General features: G+C 51.3%; 1 protein-coding gene across 4 annotated transcripts; it reads right to left on the reverse strand.

Annotated features, from left to right (window-relative positions):
• Nucleotides 1-1,447: 1,447 nt before the first annotated feature.
• On the reverse strand, nucleotides 1,448-12,729 carry LAIR1 (leukocyte associated immunoglobulin like receptor 1). Of its 4 annotated transcripts, none has more exons than XM_047710374.1 (10): nucleotides 12,197-12,729; nucleotides 10,545-10,610; nucleotides 10,137-10,172; nucleotides 8,475-8,753; nucleotides 6,044-6,082; nucleotides 5,645-5,755; nucleotides 5,529-5,571; nucleotides 5,403-5,440; nucleotides 5,191-5,243; nucleotides 1,448-4,722 (listed from the first exon to the last, which is right to left on the reverse strand). In XM_047710374.1, the coding sequence occupies exons 1-10, from the start codon at nucleotides 12,309-12,311 to the stop codon at nucleotides 4,576-4,578; spliced, it is 927 nt and encodes a 308-aa protein (XP_047566330.1). In that variant the 5' UTR covers nucleotides 12,312-12,729; the 3' UTR covers nucleotides 1,448-4,575. The 4 variants fall into 4 exon arrangements, with proteins under 4 accessions (XP_047566330.1, XP_047566334.1, XP_047566332.1 ...); XM_047710378.1 differs by having other exon boundaries at nucleotides 6,044-6,121; nucleotides 10,545-11,179; nucleotides 12,197-12,333; XM_047710376.1 differs by lacking the exon at nucleotides 10,545-10,610 and having other exon boundaries at nucleotides 6,044-6,121.
• Nucleotides 12,730-27,292: the final 14,563 nt, after the last annotated feature.

Genomic DNA, 27,292 nt, shown 5'->3' on the forward strand with positions numbered 1-27,292 from the left:
AGAGGAGGAAGCAGGCTCCCTGCTGAGCGGAGAGCCCGACGTGGGGCTCGAACCCAGGACCTGGGATCATGACCTGAGCCGAAAGCAGCAGCTTAACCCACTGAGCCACCCAGGCGCCCCATATTTTATATATAAATGTATTATTTATGTATTTATGTTTATATACACTCTTTGTTTTTAAGTTTTAAGATTTTATTTATTTAATTGACAGAGATCCCCTGTAGGCAGAGAGGCAGGCAGAGAGAGAGAAGGAAGCAGGCTCCCCACTGAGCAGAGAGCCCGATGCGGGGCTCGATCCCAGGACCCTGAGATCATGACCTAAGCCGAAGGCAAAGGCTTTAACCCACTGAGCCACCCAGAGGCCCCTATATACACTCTTTGTAACAGGATCTTTTGGTTGTTTATCTGGAGAACCCTAACTGTTGAAAACTAAAAGACAGAGAGAGAGACAATGTGTCCTGCATGAAAAAGAAAAATTCAGTACATAACGTAATGAAGAAAACAAAGGTACAGAGTATAGGGTAGCAGTCAGAGGAAGAACCTTGACTACGATTGGAAATTAACCTTGAGTACAAAAAACCTTGAGAACAAATGTAAAATCAAAGCTCCATACAAACTAAAATTGGGTTGGAAAGCCAGGCACCCACCCTCTTGGAGCCGGGACAGACCCTCCCAGCTGGTGAGATGGACCTGTCCTGAGGTCCTTGAGCGGAGCTGCCACACGCAGCCTATTGTGCCTGTCACTTAGGGCTGGCCGAACTTGGGCAGGTTAATTTGTGATCAATCCCTAGTTTCTTCAAGCACAAGAGGAATGGAGAAAAGAATAAGACATGCTCCGCCGGGTTTGTATCAAGATTAAACTGTGTCAATGTTGGGGCACCTGGCTGGCTTAGTCTGTGAACTGTGTGACTCTTGATCTTGGGGTCTGAACCCAATGTTGGGTGTAGAGATGACTTAGAAATAGAATCTTTTAAAATTGGGCTCCTGGGTGGCTCAGTGGGTTAAGCCGCTGCCTTCGGCTCAGGTCATGATCTCAGGGTCCTGGGATCGAGTCCCGCATCGGGCTCTCTGCTCAGCAAGAAGCCTGCTTCCGTCTCTCTCTCTCTCTGCCTTCCTCTCCGTCTACTTGTGATCTCTCTCTGTCAAATAAATAAATAAAATCTTAAAAAAAAAAAGAATCTTTTAAAATACGTGTTAATATTTGCAAAAAAGTAAACTAGCAATTGCACCATAAGAAGTTACCTGAGTTTAGATTGAATTTTTCAAAAACATTCTTTTAATATACAATAAAACTTTTCAGATAAGGCCTATAGCAGGCATGCAGGCTTCTTACCTTTCCCACAGCAATAATAAAAAATATATAAGTACATATGATGTGTAATAAATAATAAATATATAGTAAATAATAAATTTATTATTATTATTAAAGACACAAGAACCAATCAGTACGAGCCACTCACACTCCCTAGCAGTTGTCAGAGTAATAGTCCATTTTAATCTCAGTGGGGTCCTTGGGGCTGACCCCATAAGTCAGGTACAAACACAACAGGTCCTACCCCCAGTGCTCTCGGGGCTCTCCTGGCAAGTCATCTCGGATACCCCACAGCCTCTGGAGGCACAGCTGGTCCCGCTGCGGGGGCGTGGTTGTGCAGGTCCCAAGTGTTTGTTGTGGAGGCAGCACGGGGCTACCTTGTCTATAGACCCTGTAGCAAGCAACAACGGTGCTAAGAAGTCGAGCCGGCAACTGTGAACAGAAGCCTAATCTGTGCGTAGGGACACTGAGAAATAACAGGGACCATGAAGAAGGGAGGAGAGGATCCCGTTCAAATATCAGATCCATGAGACCACCATAAGACCGTGTGTGGTCAGGCCCGGGGCATCAGGGAGAGAGGGGTGTGAGGGCACCTCCCGGTCACGGAATCTGGACACCATGTGATGTGAAACGGAAGACAGAGAGCGGATCCAGGGAAACATGGCGATCTGCTGTCTGCACACCACAAGGCAGGAGGCTCTCAGGAATCAGCCCCAAGGTGCCCATGCCCCATCCCCATTAGAATATGTGTGATGGGGGCGCCTGGGTGGGGCTCAGTGCGTTAAAGCCTCTGCCTTCAGCTCAGGTCATGATCCCAGGGTCCTGGGATTGAGCCCCACATCGGCCTCTCTGCTCAGTGGGGAGCCTGCTTCCTCCTCTCTCTCTGCCTGCCTCTCTGCCTACTTGTGATCTCTGTCTGTCAAATAAAGAAATAAAATCTTAAAAAAAAAAAAGATTATGTGTGATTAGGGGAGCATAATGACGTGTGTGTGACGGAAGTTAACCTCTCGCAGAAGCAGACAGATTAACGTGATCCCAGCTCAGCAGTAGGGTGATTTTTTTTTTTTTTTTTTTTTTTTTTTTTTTTTTTAGCAGTAGGGTGATTTAAAAATCCTGTGTATTCGTGGGAACTGTGAGGGACGGTCAGAGCACAGAGCAATTACACTATTGGAAGATAGTTTGTTACAGTCCTCAGGAGGAGGGGCGCACCAGGTCTTCAGGGTCAGGCAGCAGGGGATGGGGACAAGTGGAAATCGTGCACAAGAGCTTTGGGTGTGGTTTCTACAGGAAGAATGAGCAAGGCAGGGTCAGCAGGCTTAGCACTGGCTGGACTCCACAATTTCCGTGGGGTCTGTAGTGGAGAAGATGACCCTGTTGTCCATTCCTTGGCCCTGGGGAGATGAGGGCACGTGGAGAGTGGCCCAGAGTGTGACAGCCCCGTAAAGGAGGTGGTTGGGTGTGGACACTGGGTCAGCTGGTGTGTGTTTGAAAAGGGCACCCCCAGGAAGAGGATTTTGCTCAGGAGAGGGTGGTCAGTGAGGAAGGTTGGAGGTCAATGCAGTGACTTAGGTCGTGTCTAGGACACACACATAGGACAGATGTCCAGTTTGCAGACACCTGAAATATGGCCAGTACAAAGGGTATAGCAGGTTCTGTTCCACAGAGTCACTCTGGGGGCACGGAAATTAGATCGTCAGACATCCAGCATTTTGCGGACTAGTGGGAGACGAGCCCATTTGCATGCTGCCCGTTTGCATGCTCCCTCCGCATGGCAAACGGGTTCCTTACTGGTGTCAGCGACTTCAGGATTTGGAGAGCAGAGATGCTCCCGGATTGTCCGGTGGTCCCAATGTGAGCATGAGGGTCTTTATGAGAGGGAGGCAAGGGGGTCAGAGGAAGGGGAAGGAGGCATCGCAGAAGCAGGAGTCCTAACCAGAGCAGGAATTAAAGATGCCACAGAGCTCCCGGAGGATGGAGGAAGGGGCCACGGACCAAGGGAGGCAGGAGACTCTGGAAGCTGGAAAAGGTCACCAAATGGATTCTCCCCTTGAGCCTCCAGAAGGAACGTGGCTGTGTGGACACCTTGATTTTAGGCCCAGAGAAACCGACTTCAGACTTCAGACACGCAGAATGTAAGATAATAAATTGTGTTGTCCAAAGCCACCGAGAGTATAGTGATCTGTTGCAGCAGCCGTGGGAGGCCGATACCCTCACTTCACGCAGAGGAGCTGTTGCAACCCTGTTAGGAAGAATGACGTCCAAACCCAAACTCGAAGGGCGTTAGCTGGGCGAGGGAGTGAAGGTCACATGAAGGACAAGGTCTTAGAGCTGGACAGTGCTGTTGTGTTTGAAGAAGGCACGGCGTCCAGTATAGACGGGCCTGGAGCGGAGACAGGAAACGGGAAGCTGCCATGTTCCGTGGCGCGGGCTGAAGGCCTCAGGGGTCCTCTCTGCGCAGTCACGCCTCACCAGCTCCCTCATAGGGTCCGTATGTATGTCCATTAGCGTGTGTGCATGGACATACTTGTGGACGCGTGTGTGTGCGTGCGTGTGTGGAGTGTAGGGCTGTATCATCTGCACGTTTGCTCAGGCACGCGTCCCCTCAGCAGCGGCCTCACGCCTCCCTGGGACACTCAGTTCAGAGGACACTGATGCATCCTTTGTCTTTTTTCCTGCTCTGAGCTTTGAGCAGAGACCAGGACCAACCTCCCTGCGCAGGGCTGCTGCAGGGACGGCCTGTAAGAACTTTTATTGATGAACAAAGAGAAGCATAATCCAGAAAACAGGGTCTCGGCTATCTGCTTCCTAAGTATAGGTTCAAGGTCAGCTTCAGAATTCTGGAAGGTCTTTAGAGTCAGCAGAGTGGACAATTTAAACAGAGCTTCTGGGGGCAGTTAGGGATGCACAGGACACATCTGGAATCCATCTGCGTGACTGCGGGACCATAGTGGGTCTCTGGAAACAGTCAAGTGACTATACCTGGGTCTCTGGAAACAGCCAGGAGTCTGTAGCTGGGGCTTTGGAAGTAAGTGCTACACGTTCTCTCAGGGATCTAGCTGATTTTCGGGGGGACCACATGGCTCCCAAGTCTCCTAGATGTTGACTGGGGGCCTCATGACTCCAGCGCTTGCTTCCAGGAAATCTGACTGTGTGGCTTTCCGGGAAGGGATGATCCCATTCGGAGGACCTCCAAATGGCCAATCCACGCTCCTGCGGGAATGGCTTCCTGTGTGTCAAGGGGCAGAGGCCAGCTGGGCCTGGAGTCAGCGTCTGGAGAGGGCTGCATATGTGCTGAAGTCAGCCGTGGGCTCCATGGACCGTGGGGGTGCGGCTCGGGCTGTCCTCTGTGCGAGGATGCGCTGGTCCAGCTGAGCATAGGTCACGTCCGGGGGGCCTCCTGCTGTCGGGGTCTGAAGGAGAGAGACCCAGGTGGGTTAGGCTGAAGACAAGGTAGGGGAGTATGGGAAGGGGAGGCTAGCAGCTGACCTCCAGGTGGCCCCTGTGATCCCACCTTCTGGAATCACCACTGTGTCATTCCCTGCCACCTAGCATCAGGGCTGGCCTGGGTGACCGGTACACTACGGCAGAATGAGGGCATGGTCGGGAGAGAATGTGGCTTCTGGCCCTCCCTCTCTGCAGCCACCCTCTGGGGGAGGCCAGCTGCCATGGAGAAGCCCGGGAGGGACTGAGGGTCCTGCCACGTCGTGGGGGGCGGGTGGCATCCTAGAAGTGGTCCACATCTCCACAGCCACCTCCCAAAAGTCCCTGAGCCAGAACCACCCCACTGATCTGCTTCCAAACCGCCGAGCAAAGAACCGGAAATCCTTTCCCGAGGCCGCGTTGGTCAGGAGCAATGGGTGATGGGCTCAAGGACTTACCGGGGCGCGCATTTCCACGTCCTTTTCAGGAAGTCTGTCAACTGTGGCCAGATCTGGAGGGGACGGGACAAGGGGTCAGGTCTCTGGGGTGGGTCTTGGGAGGCAAATTTGCCTGAAAACTCACAGCCTCAGGTTTCGACCTTGCACTCCATTGGGAACATACTAGAATGTTCCCAAATGTTCCCCTCTCCCTGGCCGGTCCCTCCTTTTACCTGGTGTCCTCTCTAGCATGTCAACGGCTGGGCTGACCCTGAGAAGAAAGAACAGTGAGCACGGGGGCCCCCACCCCCTGAATACAAGGACTGGGAGGGGCCCAGGGTTAGTCTCAGGGACCTCACCTCTCCTGGGGCCTCTGCTCCTCACCTTCGCAGCCGGGGGGCCCTGAGGACAGTCAGGGGTGAGGATTAAGAAGAGAAGCCTCCTTCCCAGCACCCCGCCCCTCCCTGAGACCTACTGTGTTTTTTCTGGTGCCAACAATAGAGAAAGATGAGGGCCAGGAGGAGGACACAAAGGAACGAGGCCACGGAGACCCCAGTGAGGATAAAAACATGCTCTGTCGACAGACCTGGGGGAACAGGGACGATGGAAGCAGACTGTCAGGGGTATGCATTTATTGCCCACCTACTGCATACTGTGTATACGCTGGGTGCTGGTCACACACACACCTAGGTAGAGGACCTCTGGGGCGCAACAGTCCTGTGACATGGGAAAGCGTTACTCCAAAACCAGGGTCTTAAGAGCTGAAGTCTGCTGTCCACAGGGCACTGGCAGGCTGGAATGGGACCAGCCCCATAGCCCAGTCTTCCCCCCTTCCCCAAGAAGCACAGCCGGGTCCTCTGTGCCCCTCACTCACCTGGACTGCTACTGTCGTCCTCCTGCATCTGTGGGTCTTCTAGGAGGGAGGAATTGCGAGCACCGTCAGCGGCCTGAGCTGGACAGAGAAGGCTGAGTCTTCCTGACTGCACCCCACCACCCCCTGCCCCACGAAGGGGGGCTTCTCTAACAGACCCACGGAACTTTCCCAGAGAATGGAGATGCTCTAGCCTGGTGTCCAGTACGCTAACCTCACCAGATGATTTCCACCGAAATGCAAGTCAAATACATTTCAAAGTCAGATCGTCAGCCGCACGGGCCACCTCTCCTGGGCTCAGTGGCCACACCCGGCTAATGACCTGGAGCCAGATGAGGCAGATCCACAGCCAGCCCTTCCCGCAGGAGGCTCTGCGGGACAGCGCCTCCCTCCACTCTCCCCTTGCTCACCTGCTTCCCGATTCCCAGCCCACGCGCAAAAATCCCCATCGGAGATGCCTTCGGTCTTTCTCAGCAGCCCCCGAGGCGGGTGAACCTCCCCGTCTGTGAGCGCAGAAGCTGAGACTCCACGTCCTCCGGAGGCCTGAAGCCCCACGGCTGAAGCCCGTCATTCCAGCACCAGCTCGGCCTGGGGCTCCGCGCATGCCCCGCGCGCCCATTTCACATGTGGTCAAACCGAGTCCTTTTGGGCTCCTCCGCTCACAGAGTCGAGCCCCCATGGCGCCTCTTCCGGACCGTGCACCTCCCTCCCGCCGCCCCGGGGAGGCTGAGTCCCAGTGTTAAGAAAGGCAGAAAACTTCACCTCCTGGAACTACCCTCCCTCAACACCTTGTCTTTGCTCCATGATGCAGGACCCCACCCACTGTAATATATAATACATATAAATATACATTTTTAAGTTCTGTGTTTTAACTTATGTAGGTATAATTTAATTTACATACATAATTTTAATGATGCATAAAATTACTTGTAATGCATAAGCTGTGTATCTCAATTGTGTCTCCGTTATATATATTCACTGTTATAAAGTATGAATTTACATATGTAAATTATAGTAATATGTGACACATAATATAATGTGTCATATTATGTAATATATAATACTGTACACTATAATCACATGTAATAACATATAGATATATTTACTATGTTAATACTATTACTGTGTATTTAATATATAATGTAAGCATACATTCTAATATATTTAAATCATAAATCTGAAATTTTATAAGTTAATGTTTACATATAAATACATTCTATTTAAATACATACAAATATATATGAGCATTTCTATTCCTCATTCTGACTAATTTTCCCTTTGACGTTTGGATGCACAAGGACCCTCTGTGTTCATTCCCCGCGTGCATCCCGCGCTTGGCAGGCGGGTGTCTCGAGCATACGAAGATAAGGTGAGAAGAAAGGGTCAGTGTTGGCAAGACCGGCACTTCTTCAGGCTATGGCACTCAGCAGATAGGGACCCTGAGCGCAGTGACTGTGTAAACCATTCCGGCTTCCCTGAAACCCCGCCCCGTGGTCAGGACACTTATCGCCCCTGTTGCCCATGACGAAACTGGGGCGCCCACAGTTTTGGTGATTCACCGCCGGCGCAGAGCTTGGAGCAGGGTTAGAATCTCCACCCTGACCCCCAGCAGGAAGGCGGAGGGGCTTCTCCTCTGAACTTCAGTCTTCACAGCAAGAGACGGGGGAGGAGGCATCCCTGTGCGCCCCCCACCCAGCAGGTTCAGGATTCTCCCACGGGGGCCTCTTCCTCGAGGTGACCCAAGGCCACCACTGGGACATAACCATCAGGAGCCCCATTCTCTCCCGAGTGTCTGAGTTTGGAACATGAGCTGTCAGTCTTGCTGTCCCTCTGTCCCTTGCAGAGCTGCCAAGAGCAGGACCCTGCCCACTGTGGGGGGGGGCGGGGGGCGGGCACACAACCTGAGTCTGCCCCTCCCTACCTTGGGCTGCTTCCACAGCCTTGTGCCTTTGGGCATGAAACTTGCATCCCTTTGCACATTAAAGGAGTGGGGAGGGGGGCAAGGTCAGAGCAGTGCCTCCCACATTCAGTGGCAGCTAGCTTTGTTTTCATAGCATCAGACAATGTCCTTGTGCCCACCCCCCCACCCTGCCGTGGTAGCCCCTCACTGTGGTCTTACCAGTCCCTAATCCAAACCGAAGTCAGGCAGCTGGGCCTGGAGACTGATCCCCAGCACAGAGCCCTCCAGCAACGTCCCCAGGCTGAGGTCTGTTACTCACCAGCTGAGGAGTAGGTGTGTGTGTGGGGGGTGGGGTGTCTCTGTGACCAGGGCAGAAGGACCAATGCTCCGTGGGGGGCCCTGGGGTATGCCCCACTCAGCCTGGCCCCTCTGTACCTGGAGTGTCCGCCGGAACCCTGAGCATCTGTCGGAGGACTGCATGTGGCCATCACCCCGTCCCAGAGACACCTGGGGACCCAGCAGAGGCGTCCTCACCTGTCACCTCCAGCTTCAGGTCCTCACTGGGTTCAGACCAGCCGGCAGAGGTATGATAGCGGCAGTGATAGAGCCCGGCAGTGTCTTCATTCACCTCAGCGATGGTGAACCTGGCCTGCGTCTCCTGCCCTGGGTTCTCATCTTTATATGAGCTTGTTCCCTTCTTCTCCAGGCGGAATGTGGCAAACTCAGCGGGTCCCTGGCACACGATGTTCACAGGCTGCCCCCAGGGGATCACAGGGCCCGGTTCTGCCCGGATGGAGGGTCTGGGCAGGACCCCTAAGAGGGAAGCAGAGCGGGCTCTCAGGGTCTGTTCTTAGGAAGTCATCACACCACACAATTCACCCGTGTTAGATACTCCATTCGGTTTCAGGCAAATGTGCTGTGGTTACCTCCCGTCCTTTAGAATGCTTCCGTCCTCCCCCAAGAGACCCCACCCCTGCCAGGCCTGTTCTAGGTGGGTGTGGTTCTCCTCACTGCAGTGTTTCTCCCCCTCGACTTAGGACTCCGAGACTCGGTCACATCCTGAGCTTTTCTCAGGTGACATGGGGAGATGACAGAGGAGGCCGGGGGCCCAGACATGTCTGCTGCAGACACCTATGACCACCTTCTGGGGGGACAGGGGGGCTGGGACAGAAACAGTGGGTGAGGGTGAGGAGTTGTAGGAATGACTCTGGCCCGGCTAGCCCCGGAGAGGGGAGGCGGAGGGGGCCGTCTGCAAAGCCCCAGGGGAGGTCCAGTGTGTGTGGGGGGGTGTCGTGGAGCGCCAGCAGCTGGTCCCACAGACCTCAGTCGAGGAGGATTCCTGTCTACAGTGCAGTCTTCCCTGGGGCGCCCATCTCTGGGTTCACTCTGGACTTTCTCCCGAATCTCAGCCTTATCTCTATTTCCTTGTTTTGAAGGATCTTGGAAACCCCCATCTGCCTCAGGCTCATGGCAGAGCCCAACTAGGGCTCGGGCTCATCTGGGAGGTTGGTGGGCGCGGGGAAGAGGGATCTGGGCTGAGAGCAGAGGGTCTGGGCTGAATCACCCATGCTGAGCAGGGAAGTCAGTGTGTGAGGAGGTCCGGAGTTGAGGGGGAAACGCTGTGTGAGAAAGGAGGGCTGAGGTATCTGGAGGGGAGTGACCGACCCAGTGTGAGCACAGGAGAGACCCGGACCAAAGAGCGGCGCATGGGTCTCATTTGATCTGAACGGAAATGATGAAAGGGCTCCAAAAAGCTATTATTTTGCCTGGAAATTAAAAAGATATATACATGAAAAAACAAACTTCTAAAATATAAGTGAAATTTAAAAAATTATCATTTAAAATTACGTCACTAGGTGATGTGCTGTGTGTGGAGGGTGAAGAAGCTGGAATCGAGGGTGGTGTCTGGGACGCTGCCCTTGGTGACTGTCATGTTCTCTGCTCAGGGGATGCTGGGGAGGGTCTGGGCTTGTGTGGAAGAGCCTTGGGCTCAGCCCGTTCCTGCAGGGTTCAAATTGTCCAGGGGGCTGTTGGGAGCGCAGGTGGACAATTTGGGGAAACCTGGGAGGGTCATGCACTTGGGATTATTTGCAATTCGGGGTTCATTTCAAGGGTTCCTCCCAGGCCCTGCCAGGGTCAGCATCCCTCCCTCCAGAGCTGGCTGTGGGGTGCGGAGGGGATGGGGAGGGGACTCACCGTGCTGTGCGTGGAGCGCTTGGCTCAGGCAGAGCGCTGGAAGAGAGGGTCTGGTGAGACGGATGCGGGCCTATCCTCAGGGGGTTGTCCCAGTCCTTCTTGCTCTGTAATAATCCCAAGACAAGCCCCCCCCCCCCGCTGTCCCCTCTTCCAAACAAGTGCTTCTCTCCCCCAGCCCCTCTGGAGTCTGAATTCATGCCCGTACCCAGGAGCCCGTTCTAGGACTGAACTTGCGCGGTCTGACCTAGGTGTGGAGCAAAAGCTGAGGGCGCTGCTCTTCGTGGCTCTCCCAGCGCCCCGGACGCTTCTGGACTGGACTCAGGACCCAGAGGGGAAGCGGGCCCCTCCCCAAGTCTCCCGCCCACCCCCTCTGTCCCTCAAACCCTTTGCCTCTGTTCCAGGACTCACCAAGGGCCAGGAAGGTGGTCAAATGGGGAGACATGCCCAGCCCCCTACAGCCTGCACTGTCCGGAACTGGCAGGGGAGAGGACAGAGCCCGCAGCTAATAACAGACAGGATGTCAGCTGGGCCACATCATGGGGTTTTGACATCAGCAGGAACCTCCCACAAAGGGGAGACTTCTCTCCTATCCTTCCCCCTCTTTGAACGAATGAGATGGACTGAGGAACTTGGCTTCCAAAAGATGCTCGGATGAGGCTGAGCTCAGCCCCAGATGCACGCCCGAGGTTGTAACCCGGTTGTCAACATCTGGGATAAGCCAGAGCACAAACTGACTTATAACACAGAACACCCACCTGACCTTGGGCAAGACGGTAAGCCATTTTACACCAGCATTTCCTCAGACCAAAATGGGAAACCTGAAGCCCTCCTCCAAGTCTTAATAGGATGGTATTTGTGAAATTCTCAGGTGTTGAGAACTTTAAAAAACATCCTGCTAGCGTGTGTTCTCTTCCTATCTTCCTCCAATGCCGTTGGAGCCAGGGAAAGGCGGGGTGTCCCTGAGCACGTGTAAAATCCTAAAGGGGTGGACGGTCAGGAGACAGGCCTCAGGCCTGGGGCCAGATGGGGCATGCAGTCGCGTGCTGAAATAAAGAGGAGAACCGGGGTGGGGAACAGGCGTATGCACCACGGAGCCCAGCAGGACAGGGACCCCGCCACACATTCTCATGTCCCCGGCTCTGACGGCAGGGGAGAGCTGCTTTTCTGAGGTGTGCTGTTGCAGACATTGATGGTGACACGACAGCAGTCACCGCTCTCTAGTTCCCTTACTAACAGGAACCTAGAACTGCTGGAGTGGCTGTTCTAAGCTTGGGGCTGGGCGGGGGAAGGGAATAAAGTTGGGGTTAAGGCGATCTAGCAATCCTGTTTGCAGTAATTTGTCTGGAGTGGGGTTCATGACCAGGTCTGGCCAATGATGCTGAAAGCAGAATATACCACTGTATCTGGGAATCGTATGTCCCCCTTAATAATGGAGGGTCTCATGAGACCTTTGCCCCCTTTACTCCTGTCCTTCACTGGCAACTGTAGCGTGATGGTGTGATAGATCGAGCTGCAGCAACCACATTGCAGCCATGAGGCAACGAGCTTGAAGGCAACAGCAGAAACGACTGGGGTGGAGAGGCACGAGGTCTAGGACCCATAGGAGGTCCCTGTGCTGCTAAACCAGCCCCAGGACCACCTCTTCCTGGAGTTCTTGATAAGTAAACAATAAATATCCTAGATTTTCTGTCAAAATGGCAGACTAAGTCTATGGAGTTACACTCCACCTTAAAATACAATATTTCTAAAAACCTGAAACTGCTTTAATACAACCTCTTAATAATCTTCTCAAATGCCTTAAGGAAATGAGAAGTATGTCAAGACTATGTAGCCAGAAATTAAAGGAAGTTGGGGTTCCCCAGAGTCAAACTGGGGGCTGAACCCAGCTCTCACCTTGACGGTGATGACTTAAGTCTTATCTCCATTGCCTTGCAGACCATGGAGTGAAGGAGTAAAGCCCAGAGGTCACCCAGGTCAAGGAGTCTGGGGATACTCTCCCTTTGCTAAGCCAGAGTCTGGAAGCTTCCATTTTAGCAAAAGAGGGAACTGAAATTACTCACCTGTTCCTGAAGGCTTCCAAGAACACGTGTTTTGAAACAGGAAGCCAAAAATGGTTGCTCCTGAAAATTCTTTTGACTCTGCAATTTCCTGATCTTGTTCTGTGTGTGTGTTCATCCTGGGATCTCTGTGCCTTTCGGTCTTTCTCTGACACTCCCACTTCCTTTCCCCCTCGGTATTTGTTCCTCTTCTTTCTCTGCTTCTCGTCCCCAGTGGCTGTGTGTCCCCATCCTTCACAGCATCACTCCTTGGTCTCCGTCCATCAGGTACCCACCCACCCCACCCCAAACTGTGCTGACGGAAGGGGTTGACCCCCAACACACCCAAGGCCCAGATTGCCGATCTCCCTGGTGACTCCAGGTCCCCCCAGACACCATCCCAGCTTTGTAGGGGGCCAGGGGACAGCTAGCCCTGTAGGGTTGGTTGCCTGATTTCTCTGGATCTCCAGCTTGCTCACTGGTGATGTGGGCCTGGTCCCCTGTTCTGCTTCTCAGTCCTTCTTCACTTGGGTGACGCCTCCCATGCATGAAATCCACCCCTGACCCCCGCTTTTTGTGTAGTCTTCATTAGCGATTTTTCATCAGCTTTATTTAGGCATAATTTACATACAGCACACCGCAACCACAACTATGTGCAGTTTGATGAGTTGGGAAACCACCATCGTAGTGACGATTTCCATCACAGCCAAAAGAGTCCTTGTGTCCCCTTTGCCCTCCCAGCAGCCACTGATTTTCTTTCTTTCTTTCCTTTCTTCTTTCTTTCTTTCTTTTTTCTTTTTTGGAAAACATGTATTTGTTTGATGACATTTTTAAACAAATCTCTTCCCGTGAAATAATGTTAAGATTTGCAGAGAAGTAGCAGACACCCAGAGAGTTCCCCTATGCCCCTCATCCCATCTCCCCAACGTCAGTATTTTACATAACCGCACTGCATCTGTCAAAACCAAGCAATTCACGTTGATACGGTAATTAACTAAACTGCAGACTTCATTTGGATGGTATCCATTTTCCCTCACTAACGGTCTCTCCCTGTGCCAGGATTCAATTCAGACCACATATTGCATTTACTTCATTCTCTCTTTTTTTTTTTTTAATTTTTAATTTTTTATAAACATATAATATATTTTTATCCCCAGGGGTACAGGTCTGTGAATTGCCAGGTTTACACACTTCATAGCACTCACCATAGCACATACCCTCCCCAATGTCCATAACCCAACCCCCCTCCCTCCAGCAACGCTCAGTTTGTTTCGTGAGATTAAGTACTGGTTAGAGTCCAACCAGGAAAACAGAAACTCTCCCATTTATTTAAAAGAGTGAATGATCTCTTGTTTGTCAAACAAACAAATGTCAAACAAACAAAAAAGATGAATTCACATCATAATAACACAGAATGATCTCTCTTTTAAATAAATGGAAGAGTTTCTGATTTCCTGGTCGGACTCTAACCAGTACTCTCCACACACCTGCAGACCATACACCCAGGGAGGGTGGGGGATGGGCTGGCCGTTTAGAACAGGAATGGCTGACAGTACCAATACCTAGAGGCTCCTCTGAAGACTGAGGTCATAGGGTCCAACAAGTTGGCTCTTCTGGGTGGTTTTTTAGTTAAGGAAGGCGATGCGTTGCTGTCACCCCTCGCCCCTCTCAGACAGCCCCTCCACCATTGTATTCTTCTAAGATGTTGATCCCCAACTGGAGAATATTTAAGTCAAGGCTCACCACAGGGTAAGCATAGCACACCCTCCACCAGCAAAACCTTTCCTTGGGGGGTGCCTGGGAGACTCAGTGGGTTAAGCCTCTGCCTTCAGCCCAGGTCATGGTCTCAGGGTCCTGGGATCGAGCCCCGCATAGGACTCTCTGCTCAGCGGGGAGCCTGCTTCCCCCTCTCTCTCTGCCTGCCTCTCTGCCTACTTGTGCTCTCTCTCTGTGTGTCAAATAAATAAGTAAAAAATCTTTAAAAATAAACAAGTAAGTGAGTGAATAAGTAAGTAAATAAATAAAAACCTTTCTTTGGACCGTTGTGTGGCCTGACATGGTCCTTCCAATAGATTAAGATAGACACACAACATTTGCAAATTAAACATAAGCTGACTGTTTGCAAAGGCGAACGCTACAGACACACAAGATGTGGGGAGTGTAAGCTGCGACACGAAATGTTATTTAAGATGAGTTCTGAGAGAAACCAGAGTGTAAGGGTGGTCACCTAGGGGGTGGGCCCTTGCTGGAGACATTGGGCAAGGGTGTATATTTGCATCCTGGAGCCTTAACACAGGAGAGTGATTTTAGACAACAGAGCTGTATTCTAAACTGTTACACGAGCTCCGAGACTAGCTCTTAGCTGTTCCCACCGCAAGAAGAAGTGCGAAGTATGTAACAGGACCCAGGTGTTGGTTCAGAGCACAATGGCAAGCCTGTTGCAATGTAAATGTATCCACAACTTTGGGTGGCAATTGTAACTCAATTTATTTATTTTATTTTATTTTATTTTAGCCTCAGTAGAGGCAGATTTATTTGATTCTGTTTCCTTTTTTAAAATTTTCAGTTAGCCAACATACAGTACATCATTCGTTTTTGATGCAGTATTCACTGATTCATTAGCTGGGTATAACCCCCAGTGCTCATCCCGGCACGTGCCCTCCTTAATACCCATCACCCAGTTACCCCATCTCCCCACCCCCTTCCCTTCTGTAACCCTCAGTTTGCATCTCAATTAAAAAACAAACAAACGAAAAAGATGAATTCACATCATAATAACACAGATATTCCAAAAATATCACAGCGTGGTCCTTCCTTGCTGACCAGTCCTCCTCCTGGGACCTCGATGGGGTAATGTGCTTGTGGATATGCTGGGTTCCCAAGCTAGATCCCGGGCCTTGGGAGGTCTGCTTGGTGCGGCCCTGAGTCTCTGCCTCGTTACAGAGTACCCGATCAGATCCCAAAGTCCCCCATATCTGAGCGTCCGGAGCATGGCTCGGCCATCCAGGAGTGTCTGCGGGACAGAATCTGAGCCTAGCAGGCCCAAGGGTCTCCGATTCCTGCTGTTTCTAGAAAACTGGGCTGCAAAGTCCTCCCCAAGGCACCCGCATTAGCCCGCACCTCTGTGCTCCACAACTCTTGCCTTGATGTGTTCTCGTAAAACTTTTTTATTTTTTTAAAGAGCCTGGTGGTGGGTACTAACGAGGGCACATATTGCATGGAGCACTGGGTGTGGTGCATAAACAAGGAATCTTGGAACACTGAAAAAATTAAATTTTAAAAAAAGGTATAACAGCCCCCCAAAAAAGATTTGATTGATTTATTTATTTGAGAGAGCACACAAGCAAAGGAGGTAGGGGCAGAAGCAGAGGCAGAAGCAGGCACCCCACTGAGCAGAAAGCCTGATGGGGAACTCGATCTCAGGACCCCAAGATCATGATCTGAACTGAAGGCAGGTGCTTAACTGACTGAGCCACCCAAGTGCCCCTTAAGAATTTTTTAAATATACAAATTAAGGCAAAGCAACCTGGGGGTGGGGGTTCCAGATCCTCGGGCCTTGATGGAACCTTGGAGGGAAGTCTCGGGAAGAGTGACCTGCTTCCAAACACTTCCGAGCTCGCAGTAATGTGGCATTATCCCCGATCCACGCTGGAGCAGCCTGGCCAGGACGTGGATGATAGATGGATCCCATGTCCCACAGGCTCCCGTGTCTTCAGGACAGGATTTTCCACTATGACCCTGAGCTCCTGTCCCTTCCAGGGCTTAGGGAGACACACAGGTGGCCGATGTGGGCACGCAGACATGCGTCTGTAACCCCCGAGGCAGGGACCAAACATGAGTGAAAAAATGCACAGGATATGGTGTGGTTGGCACCAACACCATAGTTCAGAGAGTCTGCGTTTAGCAATCATCTGTGAAAATGAGTGGTTTGGTTCTGCTCTGGGTGGGTCTCTGATCTTCCCCACTGGGCTGGGCTGAGAAGAGAACTCAGCTTCCTGGAAAGTTTCTTCACAGGAGACCCAAGGCTATATTAGGCAACTCACATCCTCAGGCGTGAACATCCTCTTTGTCCAAGTGTCATATCAAAGGATCACAATTTGGTGTCACCAAATGCTTAACTCATATCAAAGTTTAAAATTTTTTTTGTCTTTTTCCTTAACTACAAGGTTTTATTATTTTTATTATTAACCAATTAAACATTCCCTTACCAACTAAATATGTAAGTATTTTTGTAAAATTTTTAAATTGTATCTTTTAAAAGATGTTATTTATTTATCTGAAGGGGGACAAAGGCAGAGGGAGAAGCAGGCTCCCGGCTGAGCAGGGAGCCCAATGCAGGACTACAAAGGCAGACGCTTAACTGAATGAGCCACCTAGGCGCCCTGTAAAATTTTTTTTTTAAACATACAAATTCAAATGATTATTTCAACTAGAATTCGGACTCAGTACCATGTATAAAACCACCAGTTTTCCTTCATGAAGCTCAGTGAGCTACTGAATGTAACTTGGAATTCCATATAATTAGGAATGTATGACACATATAAAAACTTTCTTGAGAATTTTATCTAAAATCCTTTTGTTCATTGGTCAAATAAGGGGTGTCCCTCCCTCCTTCCCTTCCTCCATCTCTCTTCCTTGCATACACCTCTCCCCCTTCCTGACCTTTATTTTTCTAGATGCTAGAAAATAGATGCTAAATGCTAGGCCCTTGTGAATACAATTTTCACCCTACTCAGGGCTGTGTTCAGTGGTGTGCCGGTCTCAGCCAGCTCAGACTGGATCCTGACACCTGACCGGGTGCCTCTGTTGGCGATAGACTTTCGGTGATGCCACTGTAGTAGCTTGGAAATCATCATTGTGTGAGTGCTTACACCCCAGAAATTGGCAAATGCTACAAACCGTGTTTTCTTTTAGAGAGCAGATTGTGAAACGTAGGACACCATGCTGATGGTCAAGGCTGAAACCCAACTTTAATGAAAATTAAACAGAACTCTAGGGACAAACCCTGTGAAATCAACATCCTACAGGAAAGCAGGAAATTTGTTAAGATTGTATCTGTGTCTGTGGTGTATCCTATCCTGCCCCATTCCTTCCTCCCTAAAGTAAGGGACAGCTGGAATCCCGCTACATTTCCCCTGTGCTTTTATAAATACAATGTTACCACACACACCTATGTACCTAGGTCCAATGTCATTGGTCACTTTATGACAAAGCATATTGATTATTGAAATCTCTTCAAATACAGAATCAGCACGTGCTAATATTTTATTAATTCATTAACAATGAGATCATGATTCAAAATTCTTATCCTTGGGGCGCCTGGGTGGCTCAGCGGGTTAAGCCTCTGCCTTCGGCTCAGGTCATGGTGTCAGGGTCTTGGGATTGAGCCCCACATCAGGATCCCTGCTCAGCGGGGAGCCTGCTACCCCCTTTCTCTCTGCCTGCCTCTCTGCCTACTTGTGATCTCTGTCTGTCAAATAAATAAAATCTTTTTTAAAAAATTCTTATCTTTACTCAAGTATTTACACTTTCCATGCCTCTTCCTTCCATCCTGTGTGTCTCCATTTCCACTGAAAAGGATTAATTTCCTTTTGCCTGAACCTTTTTTACTTGTGGTCCCCGTCTGTCACCAGATGTTGGTAAGATTTATCCACAATGACGTGCGAAATTGCAGACCACCAATTCTCGTTGTTCTAGAATATTCTGTTGTGTGAAGACCCGAGATGCATTTATCAACTGAGCATTAATGGGTATTTATTTAGTGCATGACCAGCATTTTTGGAGGTGATTGTATCGATTTAGACGCAGTCAGTGCCTTTGAGTGCCTTGGTTACCGCTGGACCGTCCGTTACTCACCAGCTGTGGAAGTTTCTACCTCTTCCGTTTCAGCTGCGCCGCCACTGGTAGTGATGTCTTACTGAGGTTTTGTTTTGCACTTCTTTGATGACTCATGCTGCTGGGAAATATTTTCATATGGTTTTGGTCATTTGCGTATCTTTTTTATTTGTGTGAAATGTCCATGGGAGTCTTTTTCTCTTGTCCTCATTTTAAAAAAACTGGGTTGACTCACCTGTTAGAGTAAATGGTAGGAAGCTTTCTGTTTTTCTTATTACACACATGAGGGCTTGGTCAGATATGGTTTCTGTGAAGAGCTATTTCAGCTCTAGTTGAAGTTTTACTCTCTTCTTGGTGTATTTTGAAGAATGTAACTTCTTGCAGATGTGGAGACCACGTCCCAACGATGGCGCTCCTCTGTGAAGGGGAAAACGCACACTTGCCTGCCTCATGTGGGAAATAACCTAAAGAAGAAATCCGTGTGGGTCTGTGTAACAAAGGAGTATGTTCGAATAACCCCTCCAACCTGTGCACCACCTGGGGTGGCTGACTCCTCAAGACATAAGAGGGACGGGCCACGTTGGGGTTCTGAGTCACATCACAGGGGCACAAAAAACAACATGCGTCTTGGCTAACCCGAAGAGAGTTGCCACAACCAACAAGAAGAGAGAGAAGTAGCCACATGAAGGGGGGTGAGTTTCCCATTCTCTTGGTGCTTGACTTTGGGCTTGAAGGGCTCTGCGTGGCACCTTCATTTCCCTTTCTGTCTGAACACAAGGAGCAGGACCCAAGACCAGACAGCCTCTGGATATGTGTCCCCTGGAAGTCACCAGCTGTGGCTTGGGCTGACACAGTGATTGCTGCAAAGTCCCAAACCGTCTAGTGCCGTGCCGTGGATGTGATGAGCAAGCTGGCCATTTTCCCACACTCCCAGCCATGAAGACAGAAGGGCAGAGCGTGGCGGTTAGGAGCTCAATCCCAACCATTGTGTGGTTTTTCTATCAAGTGTTTCACCGAAAGGTCATCCACATGACCTAGTTCCTCTTTCCCTTGACTGGGAGGATGGAAGAGAGCTGCCCCCCTCCACACTTTCTCATCCACACTCATGCCCTCCTTGAACATTATCTCAGGCCCAAACACGAAATCCAGATTGGCAACCCTAGCCCTGGGGTGTGGGAAGAGATTCTGAGCACTGACTTGGGTGTTAGACGGGTCTCACATAGAGTATGGTACCTCAGGGCACCCGGGTGGTTCAGTCCATTAAGCATCTGCCTTTGGTTCAGGTCATGATCAGGGGTCTGGGATTGAGTTCCACATCAGGTTCCCTGCTCAGCGAGGAGGCTCCTTCTCTCTCTCCCTCTGTTGCTCCCCCTGCTTGTGCTCTTTCTCTCATTCTCTCTCTCTCAAATAAATAAATAAAATCTTTAAAAAAATAGAATATAATATCTCCAACAAGTCACCTCCCCAAGGAACTTTCATCGATGTGATTTGGTGAATTTCCTTTTCCCCCGCAACCAACACCTATTTATTGGGTACCCATCAAAGGCATGCACTCAGAAGCAACCCTGTGTCCCAGAGGCTAAGAGTCCAGCAGAGATGTAGGGGGGAAGTCTCCAGGGGCTGAGGCTGGTCGATGAGGGTGGGGTGGTCATGGCAGAGGGAGAGGCTAGGCGGAGAGCAGCCAGGCTGAAGGGAGGAGCATGCCACCCTCCCTGTCCTGGGTTGACAATGTACCTGGTGGGGTCCATTGAGGGGCGGGGTCTCAGTGCTCCCTGAGATGGTGATTTGGGGTGGGTCCCTTTCCATCGGGGCCTCAGTTTCTCCATTTGTGATAGGGGAGAATCCTGGCTCAGATCCCAAGGACATGTCCTTTCGGACCTTCCAGGGATGCTGCCTTAGGACTGCAGAATGGGAAGGTGAACAGTGAGAGCTGTAGGATTCAGGGAAGGGCAGGACAGTGATGCTGGTGACAGCCCCAGAGCTCCTCTGTCTGTCCTGCAGTGCTCAGCCTGGCCGTATCCAGACAGCCCTGCTGGAAAGAAATCAGAATCAAACAGAAATAAGCAAGGGCTTGACGGTCGGGCTCCACGGGATGTAAATCCCAGATCTGCCCTTCTGGGCAGTGGGATTTCAGATGAGTCCTTTCACTGTGAAACGTGTCCCCTATGGTCTCCCTCATAGGTTTGCTGAGAGGTTTAGGTGAGATCTTGGAAATGAGAGCCCTGCACGGGACGGGCCCACCGGGTGTGCGAACCCTCGTGTTCCCTTCCCTCATGTGCTCACTGAAAACTGCAGCAGGCCCCACGTGCAAGTGTGGGGTCTGCAGGGCAGAGGACCAGTCTTGGCTGGACCTGGGGAGTGAGGAAGGCATGGAGTCCCTCCCACGCAGGGACGGTTCTGAGCACCCCAAAGCCTCTGACAATAGCAGACACATTCAGCTGGGGCTCAGGAGAAGGCAGGGTGCATGAGGACAACAGAACGGACCATTCCAACCAAGGCAGGAGCCCAGAGCCAGAAGCAGGTGTCCACTAGGGTGGGCATTGTGAGGAGAGCACAGGGAACCCACTGTCCTGGGTTGGAATCCCAGCTCTGCCACTGACTTCCTGGCCTGGTGACCTGGGGCACTGGACTCATCTCTCTGAGCGTTGGATTCCTTGTCTGTGAAATGGGTGAAGGTGGGGGTGGCATTTTCTGGTGCGTGATCGTTATAGAGATCAGAAGTGATGATGGCATAGACCCCATCACGGGTCTACATGCAGCAGTCGCCCAGTTAACTGACATCATGGTCCATTCATGGTTTCCCTGTGTCCAAGGTCATAAGCACCAGAGAAGCTGGATCCCAGCACCTGTGACCTTCTTCCTGATGCTCTTCCTCCTTCTCCTCTTCCTCCTTGTCCAACACCAGCACCAGAAAAAATGCTGCCAGTCAAGTAAGTAGACGATGGGGAGCTCTGGTCTACCTGAGACGTGAGACCCAACTCTGAAGATACAAAGTGGCTTCTTAGAGCACTGCCAAAATATGGCACCAAAACAGAAAGAACAGCACAGCCTTGTTCATTGGCTAAATCCATGGGCTATTTCTCTACCATCCTATCCCTCAGCTCGGCAACATCTGACCTCACCCCTCTTTCAGAGGTGATACATGCAGGCTACTGGGACATCATGTCTCAGTGGGTATTTCTGATACCACATGGGCCCCTCTTTCTTGGTCCCCTCCTTTGGGTCCTTTGAACTGTTGGTTGTCCATGTCTCATAATGGCAATGCTGCCAGGGACAGTTGTACAGTTTGTGCACTGCACAATAGGGATAATGGGATTTAAGACCCTACTGGTGGCTTCTGAGCACCGTGCCTCTTCTTATTCACACAAAGGCACTCTGTTGAATGGTCTGTCCATGAACAGAGATCCTCAGCCTGGCTTTTGCTCTGTTTACTCTCTTCCCTCTGGTTGTGTGGATTTAGATGCAATGGAACTACACAACCATGTGCTTTGAGTGTAATGATGTGTCATTTGTCTCCTAGTCCCGCAGGAAGCTCACCCGAACATCGTGTTGACCTCACTATGAGACAACTCCCTATTTGATGTTGTCACGTTTATTTAATCCCAGGTACAGCTGGACCATCTCCAGGCTCATAATTCCACAATTATTTCCAGCCTCAGATATCCAAGCTCCCGTGAGCCATCTCTGCTTGTCGGCCCAGTGGGCCTTTCAATGTCCCATGCGCCTAGTCTCCACTCTCCCCAGAAGAGTTTTCTTACCCTCGATATTTAGTACTTCCCCAAGTCCGTCTAGAGACACTTTGTTCATCACAGCTCGGAGGGGGTTGCCAATGACCTCTAGGGACCAGGTGTGCTGCTGCACATCCCACGACGTGTAGGACAGCATCCCCACCCGGAGCAAAGAGGGACTGGCCAGCTGTGCTGACACTCGGGGTGGAGGAGCTGTTGTAACAGAAGCAGGCTCTCCCCTGTCCCCTCCACTGCACTTACCCCTCCCCCAAATCATGGCTTCCTTGTTTGTGGGCGGCTCCTACCCCACAGCCATGAATTCCTTGAGCACAGGGTGCTGATCTGTCCTCTTCTTGGCCACCTGGCAAGTGCCCTGTCTCTATTTGTCTGTCTATGAGCATATGGGTGCAGACTGAAGTGGTTGAACCAAATCCCCCAACCTTAGTTCATTTATTCATTCAGGGAGGTGACAAATCCTTATGAGGAATCTCTGTTTGGCAAGGCTCTGTCTTAGACTGGGTGATAGAAACACATGCAAACCATGTCCCAACCGGGGATCCATCCAAGTGATCATTTAGGTCTTAAAATCGACCTTGGCTTCCGGGTGGACTTGTAAGTGAAGAGGGTCAAGGTGGAGGTCAGCCGCCCTCCTTGTTTCCCCCAACAGAGCCCTGACAGTGAGTCCACTGGGGTGACTGTGTCCCAGGGGGAACCACTCAGCCTTCAAGGGGGAGCGGCCCTCTTCCTTCCCTGTGTCGGACGGACTGCTGGACACAATGGACAGTAAGGGAAACAGGATGGTCAGGTGGGTCCATGCTGCTCCCGGAACCCTGGCTCCCCACCCATCACACACCTGACTCCCATTCTCCCACCCTCCAGGCCATGGCATCTGAAGACCCCCAGGATGTGACCCACACCCAGAGGAACAGCTTGAATCTCGGACAGGAGACAAGTGCACCCCCTTCCTCCCAGTCAATGGAGGCCCCAGCAGAGCCCATTGAGTGTGCTGCTCTGCCCATGCACTAGCCCAGGAAGGACCCAGACCCCACGCTCCCAGGAAGGGGACTGTAGAGACGCCAGGAGGCTGTGGCCCTGAGCCCCACCCCATGGACACTCAGCTAACACCCCTTGGCCTGGGGACCTCTCATAAGCAAGCAGGATATCCTGGAGCATTAGAAATCACTTAATTCTGCTGTAGATAAAAAAAATACCAGCTCCATATCTTCGGACATAAAGCAAAACCCTTCTAAAAACCCGCGGCAAGAGAAGCAAACCACAAATGAAGATAAGACTTTTTTTTACATAAATGACAAAGGAAGTATTCTACATTGATGCACAGTTTCACTAAATGGTCAAGTAAACGCTACAGGCCAAAGGGAAAATTATGAATGAAATTATTACAAAGAAAAGAGCGCCTGAAAATCAGGGGCTTAGGCAACATCTATAGAAGTCAGAAAAAGAACAGCAAATTCGTCCAATGGCACTGGGTGAAAATGATAATATATATTGGTCATGAAGGATAAAAGAGATAAAAATCAGTTGTATGAGCTTGGGCTGCCTTAACAAGGTACCATGGACTGGGGTTTGGGGGGAGGAGGGCTGACGACACAGAAATCTATTTCTTCATAGTTCTGGAGGCTGAAGCCTGAACCCAAGGTGCTGACAGGGCTGTTGTCCTTGGAGAGCTCTCCCTGTGGCTAAACAATGCCTGCTCACGCAGCCTTTCCTCTGTGTGCCGTGTGAGGTGGAGAGAGATCTCTGCTGTCTCTTCTTATAGGGTCGCCACCCTCTTTAATCTGGGCATGACCCTATGATCTCATGAGCATTCCTCTGTAGAGGCCCCGTCTCCAAACACAGCCAGCCCCGGAGTTAGGTCAGCAGCACGCATTAAAGTGGGGGGGGGGCATAAACATTTCATGTCATTCCATCCCAACAGTGACGCCCCCAAAATCTACACTCGCTCCAGCATCATCGATCAATCTAAAATCCAGAGTCGATTCTGAATTATCCTGTAAGTCAGACATGGGTGAGGTTCGGGGCACAATGTCTTCGAAAGCAGAATTCCTGTGCAGGTGTGATGAGTCCGTGACCCAGACCAGTGACGTGCCCGCCCCCAGAGGGAGTGATGGGAAAGAAGAAAAAGGGGACCACGTTCAAAACTGAGTAAAGCAACTTGCACAGATCTTAAGGCTCTGGAATGAACAGAGCCTTGGCTCAACGCGCTGCCCGCCAGGCCTTCTGGGGCGCCACCTCCATGGCTGGGGGGCTGCAGGGCCCTTCCCTCTGTGAGGGCCCCACTCCCAAGGCCTCGAGCAGAGCCTGCCCAGGGGAAACCAAGCCAGTAGCCCAAACTCTGAAACCACGGGGCCAGCCCTGCCCATCTCTGAACCGAGTTTGGCGTCGTCCTTCTCTTTCCCTGAAAACCAGCACATAGCCGGCTGACAAGGAAGCCTATGGTCGCATCCTGCAGAATCTGAGAAGTCTGACAGCTTTCACTCCTCCCTCCCGTCTCATCCCCTTCCATGCCCCTGGGCTGCGTTTTTGCTCTCACAGGTGCTTTCACCTTGGCTCCGCTTGCTCTCCCAAACCCTTTCCCTCATTTGTCCAAAGAATCTTCCAGGTCTCCCTTCGGAGTCTGTAGCTGAACAATTCGTTCTCCAGAGTCCTCAGTCTCTCATGGTTCCTCTCCACTCTGGTCTCCCCATCCCCCTTCATTTTTCCTTTCCTTCTCCTAATGTCCTCCCTGCTCTTCCTTCTGTCCCACAGGCAAGCGAAACCATATAATTGACTTTCTCTGCGTGACTTATTTCACTCAGCATAATCCCCTCCAGCTCCGTCCATGCTGAAGCAACAGCTGGGTACTCATCCTTTCTGATCAGAAACGAGCTGAGGGATTGGAGGGGGTGAGGGCGGGTGAGCCCGGTGGTGGGTATTCAGGAGGACACGGATGGCAGGGAGCACTGGGTGTTACACGCAAACAGTGCAACTTCGAACACTGCAGCAGACACTGACGATGGACTGTGTGGTCACTAACATACAACAAACTCATTCCTCCAGTCTCCTGGCTCCTCCGGAATTTCGCCATGAGCGCCCACACAGGAGCGCTCCAGGCACACGTCAAGCGCCACCGCCAAGCATGCCAAATTCTGCAGCTCCCTTGGCCTGTGCCGCGCTGACCTCTGGACAGGGTCCAGCCATGCTTTCTGCCCCTCCGTCACAAGGGCCCCGTTTTCTCCCTGGTGCAATGCCTCGTTCCTCATTGTGGCCGAGGCCCGGTGGGAGTGGACTTCGCGGTCCACGTCTCCGCCAGCAGCCGGGGCGCACGCAGCATTTCCAAACTCCTCCAGCCGCCCCCACCTCTTTTCTGTTTGGCTGCCAAGTCTGCAGCCCTCTGCTCCAGCTTCTGTGGCGAATGTCACAGACCACAGAAGTCTCCACGAACGTGCGACGGGGGTGTGGGGGAGGGTGTCCGGCGGGGACCTCCCCACCCACCCCCGGGGTGCAGACAGCCCCATCTTGCTGTGCGCCTTTCCCTGGTGTGAGCACGCGGACAGAGAGACACACTCGGAGCTCCCTGGACTCTCTCCTGAGGGCACTGCTCTAACCAAATCTGGACCACGCTTACAACCTCATTCTGTCCTAATTGCTTCCTTAGACGCCGTTTCCCAGTACAGCCAGGCTGGGGTCTGAGGCCTCAACTTACGACTCTGGGGAAAGAACATAAGCATCCAGTCCCATAACATTAATACAGCCACAAACATTTATCATCGAGTATTCCCAGAGTGTGTAAAGTCCTAGCGACCCTCGATAAGAAACAGAGAAAAGACACCAGGAACCCGCATCAGTAATGAAATATGGGACATCAGTACAAATCCCACAGGTTTTATGGTGTCAACCTAGATAAAAGAGGTAAATCGAGGCAAGCTGGATTACGAAAGATAGAGTGCATCTGGGAACAGCAGAGGACTTATACTTTGAGATGTGGAAACTCGCACACGATCTAAGGGCGAGTCTGCTGAGGGTTTGGGGCTGACTGTGTCTGGGGAAGAGAACAAAAAGGAGGGAGTTCAACCTGAGACCAAGCGGACACTTCCTGGCTTGAGTCTGGGAGAAGCTCTTGGTGGATGACCCATGGTCAGGGAATGGGTTTCCCTTTTCTCTAAAACCAGGCATTTACAGGAAATCAGTGTCTCTGACCTTGAATGTCATCGGCTACGGACACGTGCATGAGACTCTGCATGCGTGCCCTCCGGTCCCCTTCCGGACGGAGTCCTTTCAGGAGAGATGTGAGCGGACCTTAGAAGACCTTCATCCAATGTGGATAAAATGGACCAGGACCCCAGAAACAGTTCTAAAACCAGCTCGTGAATAAGTAGAAAACCTGAATCACCTTTTGAGCTCTTTAATAAAGTACCTCTGAAAATGAAACTCGTCCCACAAAACTAACTCCAGGTCCCACAAATCACAAGGTTCATAGAACAGACACATTCCCAAACATTTTCATGGGCTCACGTGAAGACCCAACAAGAAAACTGAAAGAGAGAGACATTGCACTTCCCTCTCCCACATAGAATGAGAAGTAAGATAACTTTTAAAAGGGGGGGAAATGGGGTGCCTGGGGGGCTCAGGCTGCTGAGGTCTGACTCTTGCTTTCAGCTCAGGTCATGACCTCAGGGTCAAACATCCGGCCCCAAGTCCAGCTCAGGCTGGGCTGGGTGTGGAGTCGGCTTGGGATTCTCTCTCTCTCTCCCTCTCTGTCTGCCCTCCCCCACCCCTTGTGTGCAGTCTCTCTCTCTCCAGAAAAGGGAAACATAAAAAATAAAAGTAAAAAATGGGGGAGAATATCTGATTACGACATTACTGCTCAATTCACATGGGCAATGGTTGGTAGAAAAATATTTTACTAAAGATCAACTTTTCCCCAACAAATCAGGACTTTCATCTACCCATTGTCCCACAGAGTGCAGGAAGGACCCAAAATCGGGAGGAAAACTCGGAGCCAGAAACAAGGGGCATGGAGGAGCCAGGAGGAACTCACACAGATATTCCCAAGAAGTGAGGGTATGGACAGAGTCACGGGAAAACAGAGAAGTCCTTGGAGGCTGAGACAGAAAGAGAGCCCACGCTCCAGGGCCAGGAGAGGGGTTGTGTTCCCTTCCCTCTGTGCCGGTATCTCTCCTCTGGGCTCATTGTCACCATGACTTTGACCTGAGCCATTCAAAGACGTCACAAGAAGAGTGTCTGTGCTGATATGAGCTCCCCAGCACAGCAGCAACCCACATCCCCTACAGCAGCTCTGGGTCTGGGGACCTGTCCATGGTGAGGACCCAAGGGTGTGATGGAGATAAAGGAGACCCATGGGGGAGGCTCTGGGAGGGAAGGACCTGCCCTGGTCTCCTCACCCGGATGGGCCATCTTAGGAAGCCTCGGGGTACCCCCGCTCTACCATCATGAACACCAGAGCCAGGCTGGGCGTGGGGAGGGGCTGTTCCCCTTCCTGGGGACTGCTGAGGTGACAACCCTGTGACAGGCAGGACTGGCCTCCGTGTGGCCACCC

Source organism: Lutra lutra, chromosome 17 (genome assembly GCF_902655055.1).
Source record: "Lutra lutra chromosome 17, mLutLut1.2, whole genome shotgun sequence".
Taxonomy (NCBI): domain Eukaryota; kingdom Metazoa; phylum Chordata; class Mammalia; order Carnivora; family Mustelidae; genus Lutra; species Lutra lutra.

Coding starts and splice junctions, on each gene's coding strand:
- LAIR1 (XM_047710374.1), bottom strand. CDS start 12,311: ATGAACACACACACAGAACAAGATCAGGAAATTGCAGAGTCAAAAGAA. Junction 6,083..8,474: donor CCTGAAGCTGGAGGTGACAG/GTGAGGACGCCT, acceptor CCTCCCTCCTAG/AAGACCCACAGATGCAGGAG. Junction 5,244..5,402: donor CATGCTAGAGAGGACACCAG/GTAAAAGGAGGG, acceptor CGTCCCCTCCAG/ATCTGGCCACAGTTGACAGA.